General features: G+C 44.0%; 1 protein-coding gene across 3 annotated transcripts in view; it reads right to left on the reverse strand.

Moving 5' to 3' along the window:
* Nucleotides 1–17,461, reverse strand: part of LOC119416047 (suppressor of tumorigenicity 7 protein homolog) — a 78,905-nt gene that overhangs the window by 43,159 nt on the left and 18,285 nt on the right. For all 3 annotated transcript variants that reach the window (XM_037683218.1, XM_037683216.1, XM_037683217.1), the window contains 2 exons: nucleotides 3,822–3,904; nucleotides 1,079–1,238 (listed from right to left, as the gene is read on the reverse strand). In XM_037683218.1, coding sequence (XP_037539146.1) covers nucleotides 1,079–1,238; nucleotides 3,822–3,899 — 238 coding nt within the window. In that variant the 5' untranslated portion in view covers nucleotides 3,900–3,904. The remainder of the gene's footprint in view (nucleotides 1–1,078; nucleotides 1,239–3,821; nucleotides 3,905–17,461) is intronic.

A 17,461-nucleotide genomic window follows, 5' to 3' on the forward strand; every position in this document is an offset into this window, starting at 1 on the left:
CCAGCGCTCCCCCAGCCCTCCCCCAGCCCTCACCCAGCGCTCCCCCAGCCCTCCCCCAGCCCTCCCCCAGCGCTCCACATGGAAACTTGTAGGCAGCGACAAAGATGGAGACCAACGGAGGCCTCCTGCTTGGAAACGAAGCACGGACTCTTAGACCCCGCTTTGCCTCACGGCTGAAAGCGTGAGGTGGTGTGACATCACTGAAGCAGCCGCCCACTGAACGCTGTCGCATGAACCCGACGGGACTGTTGGAGTTACTGACACCCGGCGGGTAACAGAACACGTCTGTTTGGCTCAGACTCGATCTGGATCTTTGGGTAGAGCGACGTCTTTTTAAACAGAGAGTTAACGTTTTGTTGAATTTGCTCTGTATCTTTACCGTTTACATTTTAATTGAACTGCTGTCATTTTGTTATGAAATAAAATCATTTTATTTTGAGGTGGGCTCTTACTTAATGTAAGCCAACAGTTTATTTCTGAGCCTTTTCTTGTGAACATTTATGGCTGTATATTAATAAAAGAGCCCGTGTGACATTTGGGACTCAGAAGTGTCTTTTTGTTACTTTATGAGAGGAAAACAATTTCAAGCTATTTATCACATATCGCCATTTAGCTAAAAATATAGATTTGTGATTTCTGGTCCGTGTCGTCCGGCCTTCTGTTCTATGACATTAAAGTTAAAAGTAGATCAAGAGTTTCTGACATGAACAACCACGCTGCATTTAAAGCCCTTCATTATTCTGACGGCCCGTTGGAACTTCAGGAAGTTCTCTGCCCACGTCTACAGCCTGAAAGCTCAGAGGTGCTGCCATGTGTTGGCTGCGTTCACAGGAACAAAGGGACCTGGTGAAATGACGGCTGAGTACACAATCTGGTAAGTTGTGCAGAAAAAGGTTTACAGTAAATTCAGTAAGGTTTGAAATAAAGCTCAGAGAAACCAGGAAATAAAACATTTCTAAAAACAAATGAAGACATGAACAAACTCTTTTTTAAGAGAACATGTCTGAGTCTCCTGAACTCCCAGCACACGGTGAAGTACTGACGACACGACCAAAGGTGTCCAAACACTTGCTCTTACCTGACACGCTTTGCCGACTGGACTCGGCCTCCCCGTTACTGGTGCTGGAGTTGGTGGGAGAGCTGCTGTCCACTCCGCCCAGCAGGGGGCGCAGGTGGCTCACAGACACCTGCTCGATAAACGAGGTCCCGTACTTCCTGAAATACCACCACTCGAAGATCTGATGGAAGAAACAGACTTTGACTCATTGTTTGGAGTTAAACGAGAATTTTATTATCCGATCAACAAAATGTTGAATGAGTTTTATTTTGCTAAAATCTTTTCTTTTTTCCATTGAACCTTTATTTAAACAGGAAGTCTCATTGAGTCACAATAACTCATTTCAAGAGAGACCTGTTTTTGGGAGCAGGTGGGGGGAGGGTGGAGGCAGGTGTGGGTGTTTCACCTTTTCCGATCACAGGCCCATCTTCTCTGACCACTGCGCCACCACTCCCCAAAAGCAACAACAGGGAAACAACCTGATTTCAGTCTCACCCCTCATCAACTCGTAGACACTAAAGGCAGCAGAAACGGGACCAAACACCTGATGAGGTGAACTTTAGCAGCAGCTAACTGGCGTCTATCTCCCACCTACGGGCCGGACAGCACACCTACTCAGTATTCACCAACTCAGTTCGAGTCCAGACAGGGAACTCAACTAGTGAAAGTATCATTCGGTCATTTTGAAAGTCGGCACCTCCGAGTGATTCAGATCTGTTGGACCACAAGTTCAAATGCATCTAAGTCCACAAACTTTTCTTATTGAGCTTGTTTTGAGCAGTTTGTTGTCAAAGTAAAGATTTTTATACTAACTTCTAAAAATCATTTCATTGTTTTACTGAAACTACTTTTGTGGGAAAACCCATGGACGATCACGTCAGCCGTGACAGTTACAAAAGAATGAACTAAACTTTGAGCCTCCTTCTGCAGCACCGAGACGTTGTCTTCTGGGCATCGAGTCACTGAAAGTCTTGTCCGTGCACCACTCAGTGATAAAGGAGACTGAAGGGTGGACTCGGTGTCTAGAACCCGTCAAAACTAACCCGAGACTCAAAGAAAGAAATGCACATCATTTCTGTAAAGAAGATGTGGGTTTCCCACATGACCGTGTCCAAGAGAGCACGTGAGAAGCTCAGCACCATTTCAACGCAGCCGACACAAATTGGCTAACAGCTGCAGAGACAGTTCGTTAAGAGAGGCGCCACCTAAAGAATGAAATGACGCCGTTTCCTGGTTCTGTGATGAACCTGAATGGAACCGAGAGAAGGAGATCGACTTATATTCTTTATACTGATCGCACACAGAACAGCCCCCAAATGGCTCTGCAGTGGTTTGAAAAGCACAAAAACATTTAGTGTGTTACCTAAATGATACAAGAACACCACAAGCATCACGGCCTACGCCCGTCGACAAACTATCCTACAGCAATCTGTAGCAACGCCTTGTTTTAACTTTGACCTTGATTTGTGACCTTTACACTGCAGCTGGGGTGATCAAAATTTATGTGGTACTCCGTCTAGTGATGATCCATGAAGTTTCATTAAATGACCTTGAGCAGATCAGAAGTTATGGCCTGGACAGGATGGAGACAAAACTGTAATACGTCCCGATCCTCCTTCGAAACACGTCCCGCCTTCGACTGGTGGATAAAAAAACGAAGCTACAGACCTCCTACGATGTCTTACAACAGGGGTGCCCAGTACATCGATCACACCCTACCTGTGGATCACCAAGGTATTCTGGGTAAATGTCATGGCACAAAAACCAGACGTCATCATCCATCTCTGAAATGCGTCTCTTGATTGACAGACAGGGCAGCCAGTCTGAGCCTCAGTGTCGGAGTTGAACCAGCGATCTTCCGATCACTGGCCCACCTTGTCTAACCTCTGTGCCACCACTCCCGTTCATGAGCCCCAATAAACATAAAAAAACACTAAAGTTTCCAGAGGTGTTTGTGTAAACGGGGTCTTCTAGCAGGTAGACCACTTTGACTTGGTCCTTTTCAACGGCGCTGCATGATGAAAACATCTGGACACCCCTGGTTTCAGACTTCTATAACCAGTGAATGAAGCTTTACCAAATTCATTTTTTCAAGTAAAACTGTTTTTATTGTCTTTGGAGGGATAACGGTGTCAGAGTTTCAGGATCTTTCACAGACACGTTGTTCAGCTCGCACCTCGTTCCTGGTTTTGTTCCTGTTCAACATTTCACGTCTGAAAATGTTCGGCTCGTTCAGGACATTCCTGCTGGGACATTTAGTACCTGTGCCATCTTGACCTTTTGCAATATTTAGCTTTTTCAGCCCCTCACTGAAAATGAACGAGCTCTCGGAGCCGTTTACAACCTGTTGCTGCTCACGTCAGCTTCGGTTCTGGTTCAGCCTTTGTTACGTTCTTTGTACCAATTTCAGCTCCTTTCAGCTGATTTTCTGCTCTTTTTAACTGTTCTGTGTTGTGTTTAGCTTGTTCAGCAGCTTTCAGCAGATTCATTCAGCAACAAGCGTCCACACGGCGGTAAACGAGCTTTGTCTAAACGTCACCTGGAAGCATTCGGCCGTTACGCTAACACGTGAAGCTGACGAGACACGACTGTTCCACAAGAATTTATTCAGTTTTTAATTCAGTAGTTTCAGTCTTTACTTGCAGCCTTTGTGAATAATTGTGAATTAATTATTAATTATTTTATTTTACTTAATTAATTAATAATTGTGACATATTTTACAGCTTCAAGGTGTGCACGGTCACACAACGAGCACGCATCTTACCAATATAAGTCCTGATATGAGGGACGAAGTGCCTGTGAGAGCCACGTAGAACTTGGGCGTCAGGGTGTTGAGAAACATGCTTACTGCAGAGAAACACAGAGACAACAACACGAGTTTACACGTGAAGAACCCGACTCTCCTCCACACCACAGGAGCAAATTTCAGTTTGTAAAATCAAAAGTTTAATCTCTGCTGGAAAAATAGGTTACGTCTGCAGAGGACACTGTGGGAAAAACATGAAAGACTCCAAGATTCAGAGACATTTGTTGTTCCAGCGCAGGAGCCGTTTCGTGCAGAAGCCGAGCGTGGTTTCCCAGAGTTCCCTCTGCTCAGACGGACCTGGACGGCTCCGTGAAGACGCGGTGCGGGTCCAGAATTCAAGAGCAAATGAAGCTTTGCAGGCAGTTTGACTTTGCACAGTTTGTAAACCTTCAAGTCCAGTTGGACTTCAAGCACAAATACATTTGGAAGATGATCAGATGTTCTACAAGAATAAAGGGATGATGTCATAGCTCGACTAGTTCCAGGTGAGAACAGAAAATCAGAGCTCCAAAATGATTTCAGAAAAGAGCTGGAAGCTGTCAAAAGAAAACACTTTCATTTAGTTTAATGCTCAGAGCAGCCAAGTGACAAAACTGCTGCTGTGACCGTCTCACTGATCAGATCCATTCCACCTTTATTTATACACGTTAGCTCCCACAGGGACTCATTTACAAGAGAGACCTGCAAATAATCAATTCATTTGATCGGCAGCACCTGGCTCACATGTGTCACACGCAGTGCTGGACGAGGAAACTCTGCATCCTAGTTTTATTATTTTATTTTTTTATTAAAAGTACAGATTCCCCAATCATTATGGAGGCCAGAGATTAATCTATGATGGTCAGGGCCACCACTGGCCACCCCCTGGCTCCTCCACTGCACCTGGAGGAGGAGGATGTCTCCTCCTCTCCGTCACGCTGCGCTGCCTCAGACAGTAAAAACACCTCCTTCTCGTCTTCTCCAACTCCTCCCCACTTGAATATCCATTCATCCATTATCTTTACCCGTTTATTCCATTTTGGGTCACGGGGGTCGCTGGTGCCCATGTCCAGCAATCACTGTGCGAGGGGCGGGGGACACCCTGGGCAGGTCTCCAGTCCATCACAGGGACACATAGAGACAAACAAGACAAACAACCATTCACTCTCTCACTCTCACCTAGGGACAATTTAGAGTTACCAATCAGCCTAACATGCATGTTTTTGGTCTGTGGGAGGAAACTGGAGTACCCGGAGAAAACCCACGCATGCACGGAGAGAACATGCAAACTCCACCCAGAAAGGCCCCTGGACCGGGGTTTGAACCAAGGACCTGTTTGCTGAGAGGCAGCAGCTCTACCAGTTGCGCCACCGTGCTGCCCCCCACTTGAATATCTTGCATCAAAAACATTTAGGTTCACTTACATTCTCTGTTCCGTTCCAGTCCAGAAAAACACTCATCTCTAAAACTACAAACACTCACTGTTCAAATCCCTCAACGTCGGGGGACATCATGAACATATTGCTTGCTGGTGTTGGTAAATTTTAATCTGAACTGGAATCTGTTGTGTTTTCCTTCAGATTAACTCAGATTAGAATTATTGTGGGAACGTGGTAAGAACCAGATTGTTTTTATTACGGAATAAAAACCTTGAGCTGTAAGGGATGGACTTCCTCATCCTATGAGCACATGGTCTACTCCTGGCTTCCAGCATCAAACTGCATTTTTCTGCGTACAGTTAAAGCCACTGGGCTCTGCTTCACATGTGAGACACCCCCCCCCCCCCCCCCCCGGTCAGTCCCACACCCTCAGGTGGAAATGATTCTTGTGTGAGCGTGAAGACAAACATCTAGATCAGGGCTGTCGGGGGCCAGACATCTTGCAGTTATTGGCATTAAGTAAGTTAGTTTTATAGTTTCCAATGTAGTTTTATTTAAAAATGAACCCACTGGTGGGCCAGACTCATCCGTGGGCCTGGTTTGGCCCCTGGGCCAGCAGTTGAATAGTCCAGACCTAGATCCTACTGACTGCATCGTATTTGAGCTCCTCGTCAGAAAACACCGCTGACACCAACATCCTGTCTGTAAAATTAAAAGTGTGAGAACTACATTTCCCACCATCCATCATTTTTACCCACTTCTTCTTTCTCGGGTCACAGGGGTCACTGGTGTCACTGGGGTCACAGGGGTCACTGGTGTCACTGGTGTCCATGTCCAGCCATCAGTGTGCGAGAGGCGGGGACACCCTGGACCTGTGACGTTAACAGGGCAGTAACCTTCAACTTATAAACTTATAAAATTATAAACATGTTTTACTTTAAAACAAAGATCAACTTTTATGGTAAACAAGCAACGTTGAAGCAACGGTGGACCAATGTCCCCCGACTCTAAGGGATTCGACTAATGAGATGGACAGGAGTGTTTTCTGTACTGGAACAGAACGGGGAACGAAGTAAACCTAAATGTTTTTGGTACAAAGCATTCGTGTGTGTAAGAGTTACACCGAGGAGAAGAACAGAGCGAGGTTCTTTGGTCTGAGGCAGAGGGACGACGACGGAGCTGTAGGGCCACGCTAAGAAAAAATACATTATGAGAAAAGTCATAAAGTTACGAGAATAAACTCGTAATACGTCCTGGGTCGGCCCACACCTGCTGTGGACCATAGACATATATACGTAGATGCCTCAATCATTCACAGTGGCAGCACGGAAACAGCTGGACTGTTCTTTTCCAAGGTTTATAACTGGCACACGTGCACACACACACACACACAGAGACTGTGTGTACATACACACACACACACACACACACGCCTTGTTAAGATATATTGGTGTTCATATGTTCATGGATGGAGTCATCAAAATCAGTTAAATGTGAATGTTAGTGTTCTTTATTCAGAAAATCAACAGGTCTCATGTGGTTAGACACAGATTAAATATTAAACATGAATATTTCTACATTTATCACCACAGTAATATTACTGTTACACACGTTATTAGTTGTAAACACTCAAAAGAATACAAATGTTGGTTTAGTGTTTACTTATAACCTAAATATTTAAGACAAAAGAGTCAATAAAATAATATTTAAATAAATATATATAAAATATATAAATATTTAAGGAGTAAACATTTTTAATAATCATGTTAAGTTATAAATGTTGTCTTTGATGCCTGTTTGTTTTCCAGGTTTTTTCAGTGTGTGATTGACAGGGATCAACTCAGAACACTTTGTAGAACGACGCTTTATGAAGTTCAGTCATTTTCCTGGTACGAGTTGACCGGGAGTTCTGACACTTCCAATATGGCCGACGCCCCGACGTACCGCTGCAGAGGGCCAGCCGGCTCAACGAGGTGTCTACGTATACATGTCTATGCTGTGGACAGCCTCCAACACGAGTCAAGTAACATAAAAACTAGAAAACAGTTTCTCTCTCTCTCACACACACACATGCACACACACACACACACACACACACACACACATCAGACTGCGAGCTGCTTTAAATGTAGATTATGGTAATTCTTTGTTATCAGCCTCATGAAGAACTGGGGGGGACAAAGCCTCCACTCAGCCGAACCCCATCTTCATGCCCACACGGAGACACAGACACGTGCACAAAGTGCGTGCAGCTGGGCAGCTATTCAGTGCAGTGAAGTGGAGGCTCTCAGCCCAACAGAAAGGCCTTTCAGACAGATTTATAGTGGCCGGGGCCGCACAGCTGCTGCGTCCACTCACTCGCACAAATACGGTTGTTTTCCTACTTAAGTACTGAACACACAGCGCAAAGTCCTAAAAATAATGAAACATGGTTACATCCACATATCCTGATGCATGATCAATAATACAGGTAAAAAATGTAAAACAAGTTAAGTCTGGTTCTACGTCCACATTTATCTTTTATTTTTAGCTCTTTCATTGTTTTCCTGACATGTCGACACCGTTCGTCTACAGAAACAGCAGCCCAGGTCATGTGGATGTTTTACCTTCTTTGTCTTTATAACAAATGATTTGGGTTCAAATTAACGAGACTACGTCGGTGTGCGTTCAAAACAAGGAACGGGGGAATCCTAAAGTTTCCATGTTAAACAGCTAAGAGTCGGAGTGAGTGACTGTAAATAATGTGAAGACGGTGGTTCAGGTCTGAACAGTCCAGGTCTTCACTGGAGCTAAGGTGAAGTCCCGGGGCTCTGTTCTGGGTGTGGGGGCCTTTCGCTCCCTTGACTCGGGTTTAATTGTCTCATCCAGGAAAGAATTACTGTGGCTCAAACTGAAGTTGTCCCGGGTGATCACTTTTACTGTGCAGTGACATTTTCATCCTGCTGGGACCGGTCTTCTCCCAGAGGACTTCCATAAAGCATGAGGTCACTGAATAATTTGGTCTGAAGCATCAACTATGCTTCAGCCTTTGGCATCAACCCCCTCGGCCCCTCCTTCGAACATAAGTTCACTGTTATAAATGATGTGTCGATAAGGCAGGAAAAGTTACAGGCTCAGCGCTGAGGCGTCCGTCCAACTCGTCTCAACCTGGAAGTGGAGGCCCCGTTTCACAGAACGTCCCAGCTTATTGGCCCGTGCCTCCGCTTCAGCTTCCGGGTTAAGACGAGTGGGACGGACGCCTCAGCGCCGAGCGTGTAACTTTTCCTGCCTTATCGACATTAAATTGAATTTACTTTGGTCCGATTCTACACCCGGTACAATCATAATATTATTCTGATTCCGCACTCGTCTCTGGACCTAAGACTTTTGTTTTCGCTCAAGTGGATGAAAGACTTGTCCACATTCATCCAACCTTTATTCAAACAGGTTAGTCCCATTGAGCCACGAGGACTCGTATACAAGAGAGACCTGGTTTCAACAGAGTGATGACTGGATTTGGTACTTGAAAGAGAAAGTTCAGTGAGAACTCCTGGTAAGTCTTCACATCACAGCTCATGACACACGCCAACAGAAACAGCAGCACAGACACAGCAAGGTTTGCAGAGCGGAGGTTGTCTTTGAGTGGACGATGGACGCAGAAGATCTGCTATTTCTGTTGTTAACTGAGGACAAGTGCTAATTTGTCAATTTTGTCTCCCAAAGACCGCAGCCCTTTCTGACAGACGGTGCAGGGACATGCCCGGCAGAGGTGCCACGGATAGCCGCCTGTATCTCCACCCCGTCTCCCCAGAGAACAAAAAATGTGCCATCTCCTTCTGAACAGACGTAAACATGGCAGTTTTCTAACAGCCTCGGCCGGCTGATCCTCAGCGGAGCAGCTGAAGTGAAACGAGGGCAGCGTTCACTAGCTTTCCTACAGAAACACACCCAGTAAGTTGTGACAAATCACCACTGATCGGTGCACACTCCTGCAAGAAAAATGTTCTGCCAGGAGCCTGTGCACAGAACAGGTTCTTACAAAGTCCACAAGATTAAAACGACGTCATTAAAAAGAAATAAAAAACACATCATAGCAGACATCAGTGACAGTTAGCTTCTACTTTAGCAAACACAGGTTTAACAGTACAGGTGTTGGAATAGTTTCCAAGTTGTTTGGCCAATCAACAAATGTTCATGTGTGGACCAATCACACACGTTCTTCACTGCACAGCCTCTACTGAGATCAAAAGGTGCCTACTCTAAAACCAGCTAGGAAAAGACTAGGTAAGGACCAGGACACACTGCCCGACTGAAAACAAACCAAACGAGCAAAAATATAGAGACAAACATGTTATTAGGACTGTGGAGCGTTCCCTTGAGATCAGAAAACACCGTAAGGCGCTCATTTCCCACTTCCTGCCAGGTATTATGGGAGTTATACAGAATACATGCTTCGCACAAAGGAGTTTTACTTTCCTCGTGCCATGAACAACAGGCCGTGACGTTAAAGACACCAACAAAAGGACCGCTATCGTAGAACTATATGTATATAATCTCATTCTTGCTTCAAAGCTTCTTACAGCGTGTTGTTTTTTACATTTTGTCCTGATACCATTCTAATGAGTTAATGTTGAGCCAGGGAGCAAAGTAAGAGACTACCGTGATGAACTGAAGGAACTGACTGTATCAGACTGACTCAGGACTACATGGCACCGGAGACAACAGGAGGTGTGACCTTTACTGAAGAGGTGGTGCCGGCCGGACCGCAATGATAAAACACACACTGGGCCACCTGTGTGACCGCGCACACGCTCAGACCTGTGAAAACCCTAAACACTGCCTGAAGCACCGGCACACAACAGACCAGAGGAAATCTGGTCAACTTTTTTATACATTTGGTTTTTATTTTTACGTTTTTATCCCTCGTCTCGGAGCAAGGAGGAGGAATTGGATCTGTCCCTGCATGTTGTGAGCATGATAACTTAAAAAACAAGTGAGGTACCAACTTCCATCTTGGTGTGTGGCTACATCTAGATGTAAGAAAGGATCCCATCGATCTTTGTTTTCCATCCCCATGTCCATTACATCTGAAACAAAGCAAGTTCTAATAAAATGTAATTTATAGATCAGGTGGAGCATTCAGGCCAGCCATCATGCTCTGCTTGTAAATCTGTTGGCATCACTTTGACACCACACAATGATTCTAAGTGTCACATGACGGACAGGACAAGGGGGGGGGGGGGGGGAAGGATCCCATCGAAAACTGGGTTAGAACGTCAAAATCCATGATGGACGTTGTCTTATATAGTTTCTTAAAATGAGTGGTGTGGCCAAAGATTCGTCAATAGAGGCCAAGTCTATCAATCCCCCCCCCCCCCCACACTCCCACTATCGCTCCCGATGGTTGATAAAAGTGGTCCCTCGACTCCCCAGGATCTGTCACACTGTGTCACCTTGAAAAAACAAACTACCTCTGCTCTTCTACACAGTGTAACTCCTAAATCTTGCAGCAAAACATTATTTACGTGTATTCCCTGTTCAATTCCTGTCCCCAGAAAATGGAAACTCTTCTTAAAAACTACAAACATTCACTATTCAAATCCCTCAGCGACAAGGGACGTACCGCTTGTTGTACGTTAAATTTCATGTTTTATCTAAGCACTTTTTTCACCTAAAACTCTCAATATAAGGCAAATTGATAAAAATTCAACAGTTTCATTAGAGATGCATTTATGGGCTGATGCTACTTTCCAATACTTGTACACAATCCTTTGTCAGAGAACTATAACTAACAGAATACAAAACATCCATCTATTCATTTTCTTGGCTTAGTGCTGGTCCCAGAGGTGGGATAAATATTCTCATTCCAACAATGTGTCTTAGAAAACAGGCAACTCCTGGAAGCCTCAAACGCTCATTTACATAATGTTACTTTAAGTCAGTCAGTTTTTTATTAAACAAACATAAATAAACATACTGTTTATTTAGTCAAATTTGACTCAAATTATTTGTATATAGTGGTTTCTACTAATCTAAGCTTCATTCTGATTTTTTATTTTCATTTACCTTTATCCAGGTCGTCTCATTGAGTCACGAGAACTCATTTTCAACAGAGACCTGTTTAGGAGCAGAAGGTGGGGGTTGAGTGCCTTGCTCAGGGGCCCAGAGTGGGGCCAATGAGGGTGGAGGCAGGTGTGGGTGTTCCACCTTTTCCACCCACATTTTGATGTTGATGGTACCGGGAGGTGAACCTGCAACTTCCCAATCACAAGCCCATCTTGTAACCTCTGCGCCACCACTCCCCCTATCAGGAATCAACGTTCCTGTTAAGTAGCGGTCCCAGCGTCAGGTCTGTAACGGTGCAGAGGCAAAGCAATGAGAGACAACAAGCATGTACAGTCACTGTTTAATGCACTAAAACTGAGAAGTCAGAACTATGACCTATAGAGGCAAATTAGGCCTGTCACGATAACAAATGTTGCTGGGCGACTGTCTCAGAAAATATTACGATAAACAATAATGTTGTTTGAAATTTGACAATAATTAGTAATTGTCAAAGTTAAGAACAAATGTTGATTTGTTTTGAGTGTAGTACCTTTTTTGACCACCGGATGGCAGTATAAGACTGTTTGAACAAAGGATGGATAGTGAGGGAGCGAGCAGCGTGTCTCTTTATGAAAAATGGGAGCGAGGCCCCTTGACGTGACATGGGCTGTCTCCCCTTCCTGTTTTTCAGTTCTCAAAATGGCGGACGCTTGGTGTGGTTTGAGCTCTTTAGCATAGCATATGTCACACAAAGCTTTTATAAAAAAATCAGTAAACACGTTCTCAGCTTCTTTTTGCAGAAAAAAACTAAACTTTTTAGACGAAGACACGGGTTTCAACCGTGAATTTTGGAGCTTCGACAAGACGGAGGGCTTTCCCCGAGGTCGGCCTGTTAGCTTAGCTCGTAGCTTAGCTTCTCAGCTGTTTCAACCGTCCAAAACAGATTTTAAAGAGAAAAGGAGGGGTCAGTGAAGAGCACCGGAGTTGAGCTTTTCATCATCCAGTGTCTTCAGTAGAAAGAGACACGAAGAAACGAGAAAGCTGATAAATGAAAATGAGGTGGATAATTTTCATTTATCGTGCGATTATTTGATTTATTGTTTATTGTGACAGGCCTAAGTCAAACTACTCTCACAAACAAAGTAGAGACGACCTTCTGGGTTCTGATGAGGTGGGTCATGACGGGTTGTCCTGATGTGGCAGCGCTGTGATCAAATCCATCATTCAAGCGCTTCTTGAACTGTTGTTTAGCAGAAACATTTAGGGAGCCGCTCACACGGTAAACAACGAGTGACTGACAGCCGAGCAGATCCCACCGTGGTCTGCCTCCTGACCTCTCAGAGGCAGCAATGGATGGGAAGGTCATCTGTCTGTCTGAATAATGCTCAAATAAAAACGTATACGAGTGGAAATGCAAAAGCAGCGAAGCATCCTTATTACTATTTCTTTGAAACTATACTTTTAAGCAATATAAACCTAAAAAGCATAGTATTTTCAAATGATTGTGGTGGTCGTTTACATTTACCAGTATATGGTGGTGGCCATCGATGTGGCAACCCAGTTTTTGATAGTGACCTTTCTTATGCCTAGGTGCAGCCACACACAAAAATGGGGGGGGGGGGGGGGTCCTTCACTTATTTTTCAAGTGTTCATGCTCACATGAAGGATGAATGAAGAGATGGAGGGTATTCCCAAGTCCTCTCTTCGCTCTGCATCAAGGGTCAATTATCAATATTAACCATAATCAAACACCAATAATCTGTACTGATCCTATGACATCATTATAAGTAAACAATTTAAGGCTGAATTCTCTGAATGTACACCTAACCTTTAATGAGTTTTTAATTTCATGAAAATAGAATTTAAAAAAAATCCTCAATTTTGCATTATGTGCCAATAAATACAACATTTCAGAACTTAAAAATGTAAAGCTATATAAAAACAAAACTGTATTTTAGAGTTGTAAAGACAAGTCCACCTGTCTGGTAATATCTTAAAAATGGCTACAAACAAAATGTGTTTGATAAATGTGCAACAAGAAGCTGCATTAATGGGAAAGACTGACGTGTATCAGTAAAATAATAAAAGTTATCAAAAGGCTGGATTAAAATAGAGCAACGTACCATCACTTTTAAAGTGTATGATGTAATATTTAAGAATTACGTCAACTGTTTTCGGTTTGAAACAATGACCAATTCAACTGGGAAAACTAAATTCAATTTAATCTATTTAGGTTACGTAGATTTTCTGAAACGTGAGTTTGCGACGTGTCCGAGGTTCTGGGTGTTTCAGGGCCGTGACGGGTTATTTAGACATGGGAACAAATAGACTGTTGAAGCAAGAAACCACCAGTTTTTCAGCTCTTTGAGTGAGCGACAGTAAAAACATTGATTTTAATTTATTATTATTATTTGGTTATTTGCTGTGACAGTGTGTGAAGTGATGGTTGTATTTTATATCTAAAAAATACAAGAAATTAACTAAAACCACTCATTTATCGAGGACAAAAACAAATAAACTATGTTCATTTCATCCCAATAAAATAACTGGAAAACCAAGTAATAAAAAAGGGAGAGGGAATGAAGTTTTTCTTTATTTGTGATTAATTTTAATAAGCTTGGTGAGCAAAGAAAACGAGTCATGAGCAGAAGCTTCATGTAGCTCTGCTACGTCAACTCATCTCAGCAGCAGCTGGCGTGTCCCTCACACACATGAATAAGACATTAAGAAAACAGCTCCTACACAAACGGACAAAAACTCTGAATCAGCGGGCCTTCGCCCACACACCAAGCAAACCGTCCACTTCATGAATATCAATGCACAACGTACACAAGCACCTGCTGTACACGAGCTAAAGGCCATCTGCAGAGTAAAAGCTCAGAAATTAGTGCCTGAACGTCTCAACACAGCACTTACCCTCCGGTCCACACGTCAAACTCAAGACCCACGGGTCGAGTCTGGTCCTCAAGATGATCATTTAAATGTAAAATACTGCACCTCCTCTCATTTTGTCTTTAAAATCCTGATACATCATTTAGTCCAAACTTGTCTTGGCAGCTGGCTAACTTTGGAGCCAGAAAGAAGTCTGGATCATTCTGTCACTGGTTCTGATGAGGACAGAGCAGCAGAACATGGAGAAGATCAAACTCTTCTTCATGAACTGCAGCAAACATCAAACTGCAGGTATCTGACTCGATGAGGGATCAGCTGAAAGTGGCTCGGACAAAGTTTTTATGTCTTGGCTCCTTTCGGTAGCTGAGTTGGACACCCCATGACCACTCACGAGGACCACTAACGGTGCGTATTCTGCTAAAACACCTTTAATGTTAAAAAACTAAAGAAAAGAAACAGATGAAGTCAAACTGTGAAGGAAACTGCACCCGCATGCAGCTCCCGACACAAGATTTTATACAGCACATTAAACAGTGAGGGCCTCTGGTCACGGCTCGTGTTCACACACACGTGTGTGCGTGCACGCGTGTGCGCAGCGTTTATTGTGTCTGTTCTGTCCCGCCAGTAACCCAGCAGAATACGTACAGCGGGGGGTGGTCAGTGGTTACCGGTCCAGCCTATCAATAACATGGATTTTAATGAAGCGGGGAAGGGGTGGGGTGCATCTTAAACTCCTCCCACAAAGGTAACCATGACAACCTCTAAGCGACCTCAAGGAAGAACACATGAAGGAGTCTGAGTGCAGATTAACAGATCCAAGAGAAAACTGTATTCATCCCAAACACACACTTGGCTCCAGGCCTCAGCTTTACGACCGATCAACCGTCTAAATATATATATCATTCTCACAAACAACTAGTCAGCCTTAAGAGTCATCTCAGCCAAAATAAAAATGTACTTTTTAATTTTTTTACTCTTTAAAGGTCTTTCTGTTTTTATACAAATGGAAAAAATATTTAAAGTAATTTTTGAAAATAAAAATTTAAAATGAAATTAAAAGGGTATAGTCCTCCATTACTATGGCCCAAATGATAAATAGAACAGACTAGAAATAACCTTTATTGTCCCTCAGTGGGGACATTCAGGTGTACCAGCAGCAAAATGGCAAATTCCCACAAAGGTAGAAAATATAAAGACAGGAAGTGAATGAGTCTGTGGAGAACGGACAAGAACTAAACACTGTGCTGTTATTAAAAAAGCATTTCTAGAGATGGAGGACCACTTCAGGACTGTAAAACATGTGCATGTGTGTTTGCACGTAAAAGAAAACGCACTATGTCCAAAACATGAGAAAGTGTGCACGTGACAGCAGGGATGTAAACTCCTAGAGTTCGTTGTGATGGGTGACTGAAAGTGTCACATGTGCTGCGATAACGCTCCTTTGTGCACCTCACGTGCAGCAGTCTGTCTCTCCAGTTCTGGGACAGCTTCACAGGGTGGGAGACATTGTCCAACGAGTTCTTCTGTCTCCCACCACCTGCACTGGGTCCAGGGGACATCCTAGGACAGAGCTGGCCTTCCTGATGAGCTTCTCTACCCTCTTCCTCTCAGCTGCAGAGAAGCTACTGCTCCAGCAGACTACACCATAGAAGACATTTGGCACTTGACCGTTTGATTTCATCTAATGCCTCTCCAGAATTAAGGAGTGAAACAATAAAGGTTCGGGGAAATTAAAAGGCTGACGAGGTCAACTGCAGTTCTACACCGGTGTTCCAACACATTGATGACAAATACAACAATTTCCTCCTGAGACGCTGCCAAACTGATTCAATTATCAACATCCACCAGCGAGTCATGTAGGAGCTTCAACAAACTGCAGAAACTCTTATTCACCAACAAATGAGATAAAGCTACTACAACTACAACATTTCTACTGAAGTGAAAGGTACTAACGAAAAGTACCAGTAGTACAAATATCCAAAGTAGGCCTGCAGCAACTGGTTTCCTCTTTGGTAAAACTCTAATGATGCTTTGCCACGGTCTCGGCTCTCATCAGCTCCACACCACACCAGTTAAAGGCCTCCCCACTGCTGGCACCCACCCCACTCAGCCCAGTTTATGGGATCACCTTGTTTGAGGATCCAAGTGGACTGCTCCGAGGGGACGATGCTGACGTAAGCAGATAGCAGCCGTTGATTGGCCAGCAGAGCTGCGTCTCTGGATGACCTGCCCAGTGAAACTCCAAACTACATCTGAACCTCCACTTGCTCATCGTGCATGAGCATATTTACAGAGACATGAGAGATGATGGTGCAGCATGGCTACACCTGTGCAGTGCCAAGATAAGCTAAAGAAATTAATTTGATTTTTTTAACCTGATTATTGAGAATAAACTTTGATGTTTTGAACCACTTTGGCCATGGCTGCCTCAGACGAGTCGACAAACCATCGTACCCCCATCAAACTGGTTGGCCCACTATGTGAGTGTGCTGCGTGGGACTGAGTTTGTTGAGGCTCCTTGGACTGATGAAGTCCTTTGGATGAAGGACGAAACGTTTCAACAAAAAAGAAAGAAAGAAACCGTGCTCTGACTTAACTTTGTTGGAAATTCAAGTCTGATTTAGGGCGATTAAGGACCACAATGGGCGGAGTGGTTCCAACACCTGGTACAATACCACCCACTTTGCACTGACGATCCCGCCCACAGCGCGGGTCACAGCAGGTGACCTGCAGGTCAGTGGCAAATCACCTACACCTGAGAAGAACTAATAAGATGAGAGACAAGTGGAGTCACAAGTATCAAGTGGCTCAATCTGATAAAATGTCAAAGTTTGACGCATGTTTTGGTTCTGAGCATCTGTTTTGGGTCTGTGTTTGATAGAAAACAAAGTTTTGAAAATATACAATAACCTGGATGGAATTCCTCAGTTATTTCTTCATCTCCACCGTATACTGCTTGATTTTTGTCGGAGCACATGACTCCAGTTCTGTCCTCCCTTCACTGGCTTCCTGTGCGTCAGAGTTGATTTTAAGATTCTTCTGCTGACATTCAAGTGTGTTAATGGCCTGACACCCTCAGACCTCTCCGACCTCCTTCATCCTTATGCTCCTTCTCGGGCCTTGAGATCATCAGACCAGATGCTTTTGGTCTTACCTAAAACCAGCTGAAGCTCAGAGGAGATCGGACGTTTTCAGTCATGGGCCCTAAACTCTGGAACAATCTGTCCATCAACATTCGACAGGCCACCTCAGTCTCTATTTTTAAATCTCTCCTAAAACACATCTGTACTCACTGACACATCTGTACTCACTGACACATCTGTA

The sequence above is a fragment of the Nematolebias whitei genome, chromosome 10 (assembly GCF_014905685.2).
Source record: "Nematolebias whitei isolate Nwh7 chromosome 10, NemWhi1, whole genome shotgun sequence".
In the NCBI taxonomy this organism is placed as follows: domain Eukaryota; kingdom Metazoa; phylum Chordata; class Actinopteri; order Cyprinodontiformes; family Rivulidae; genus Nematolebias; species Nematolebias whitei.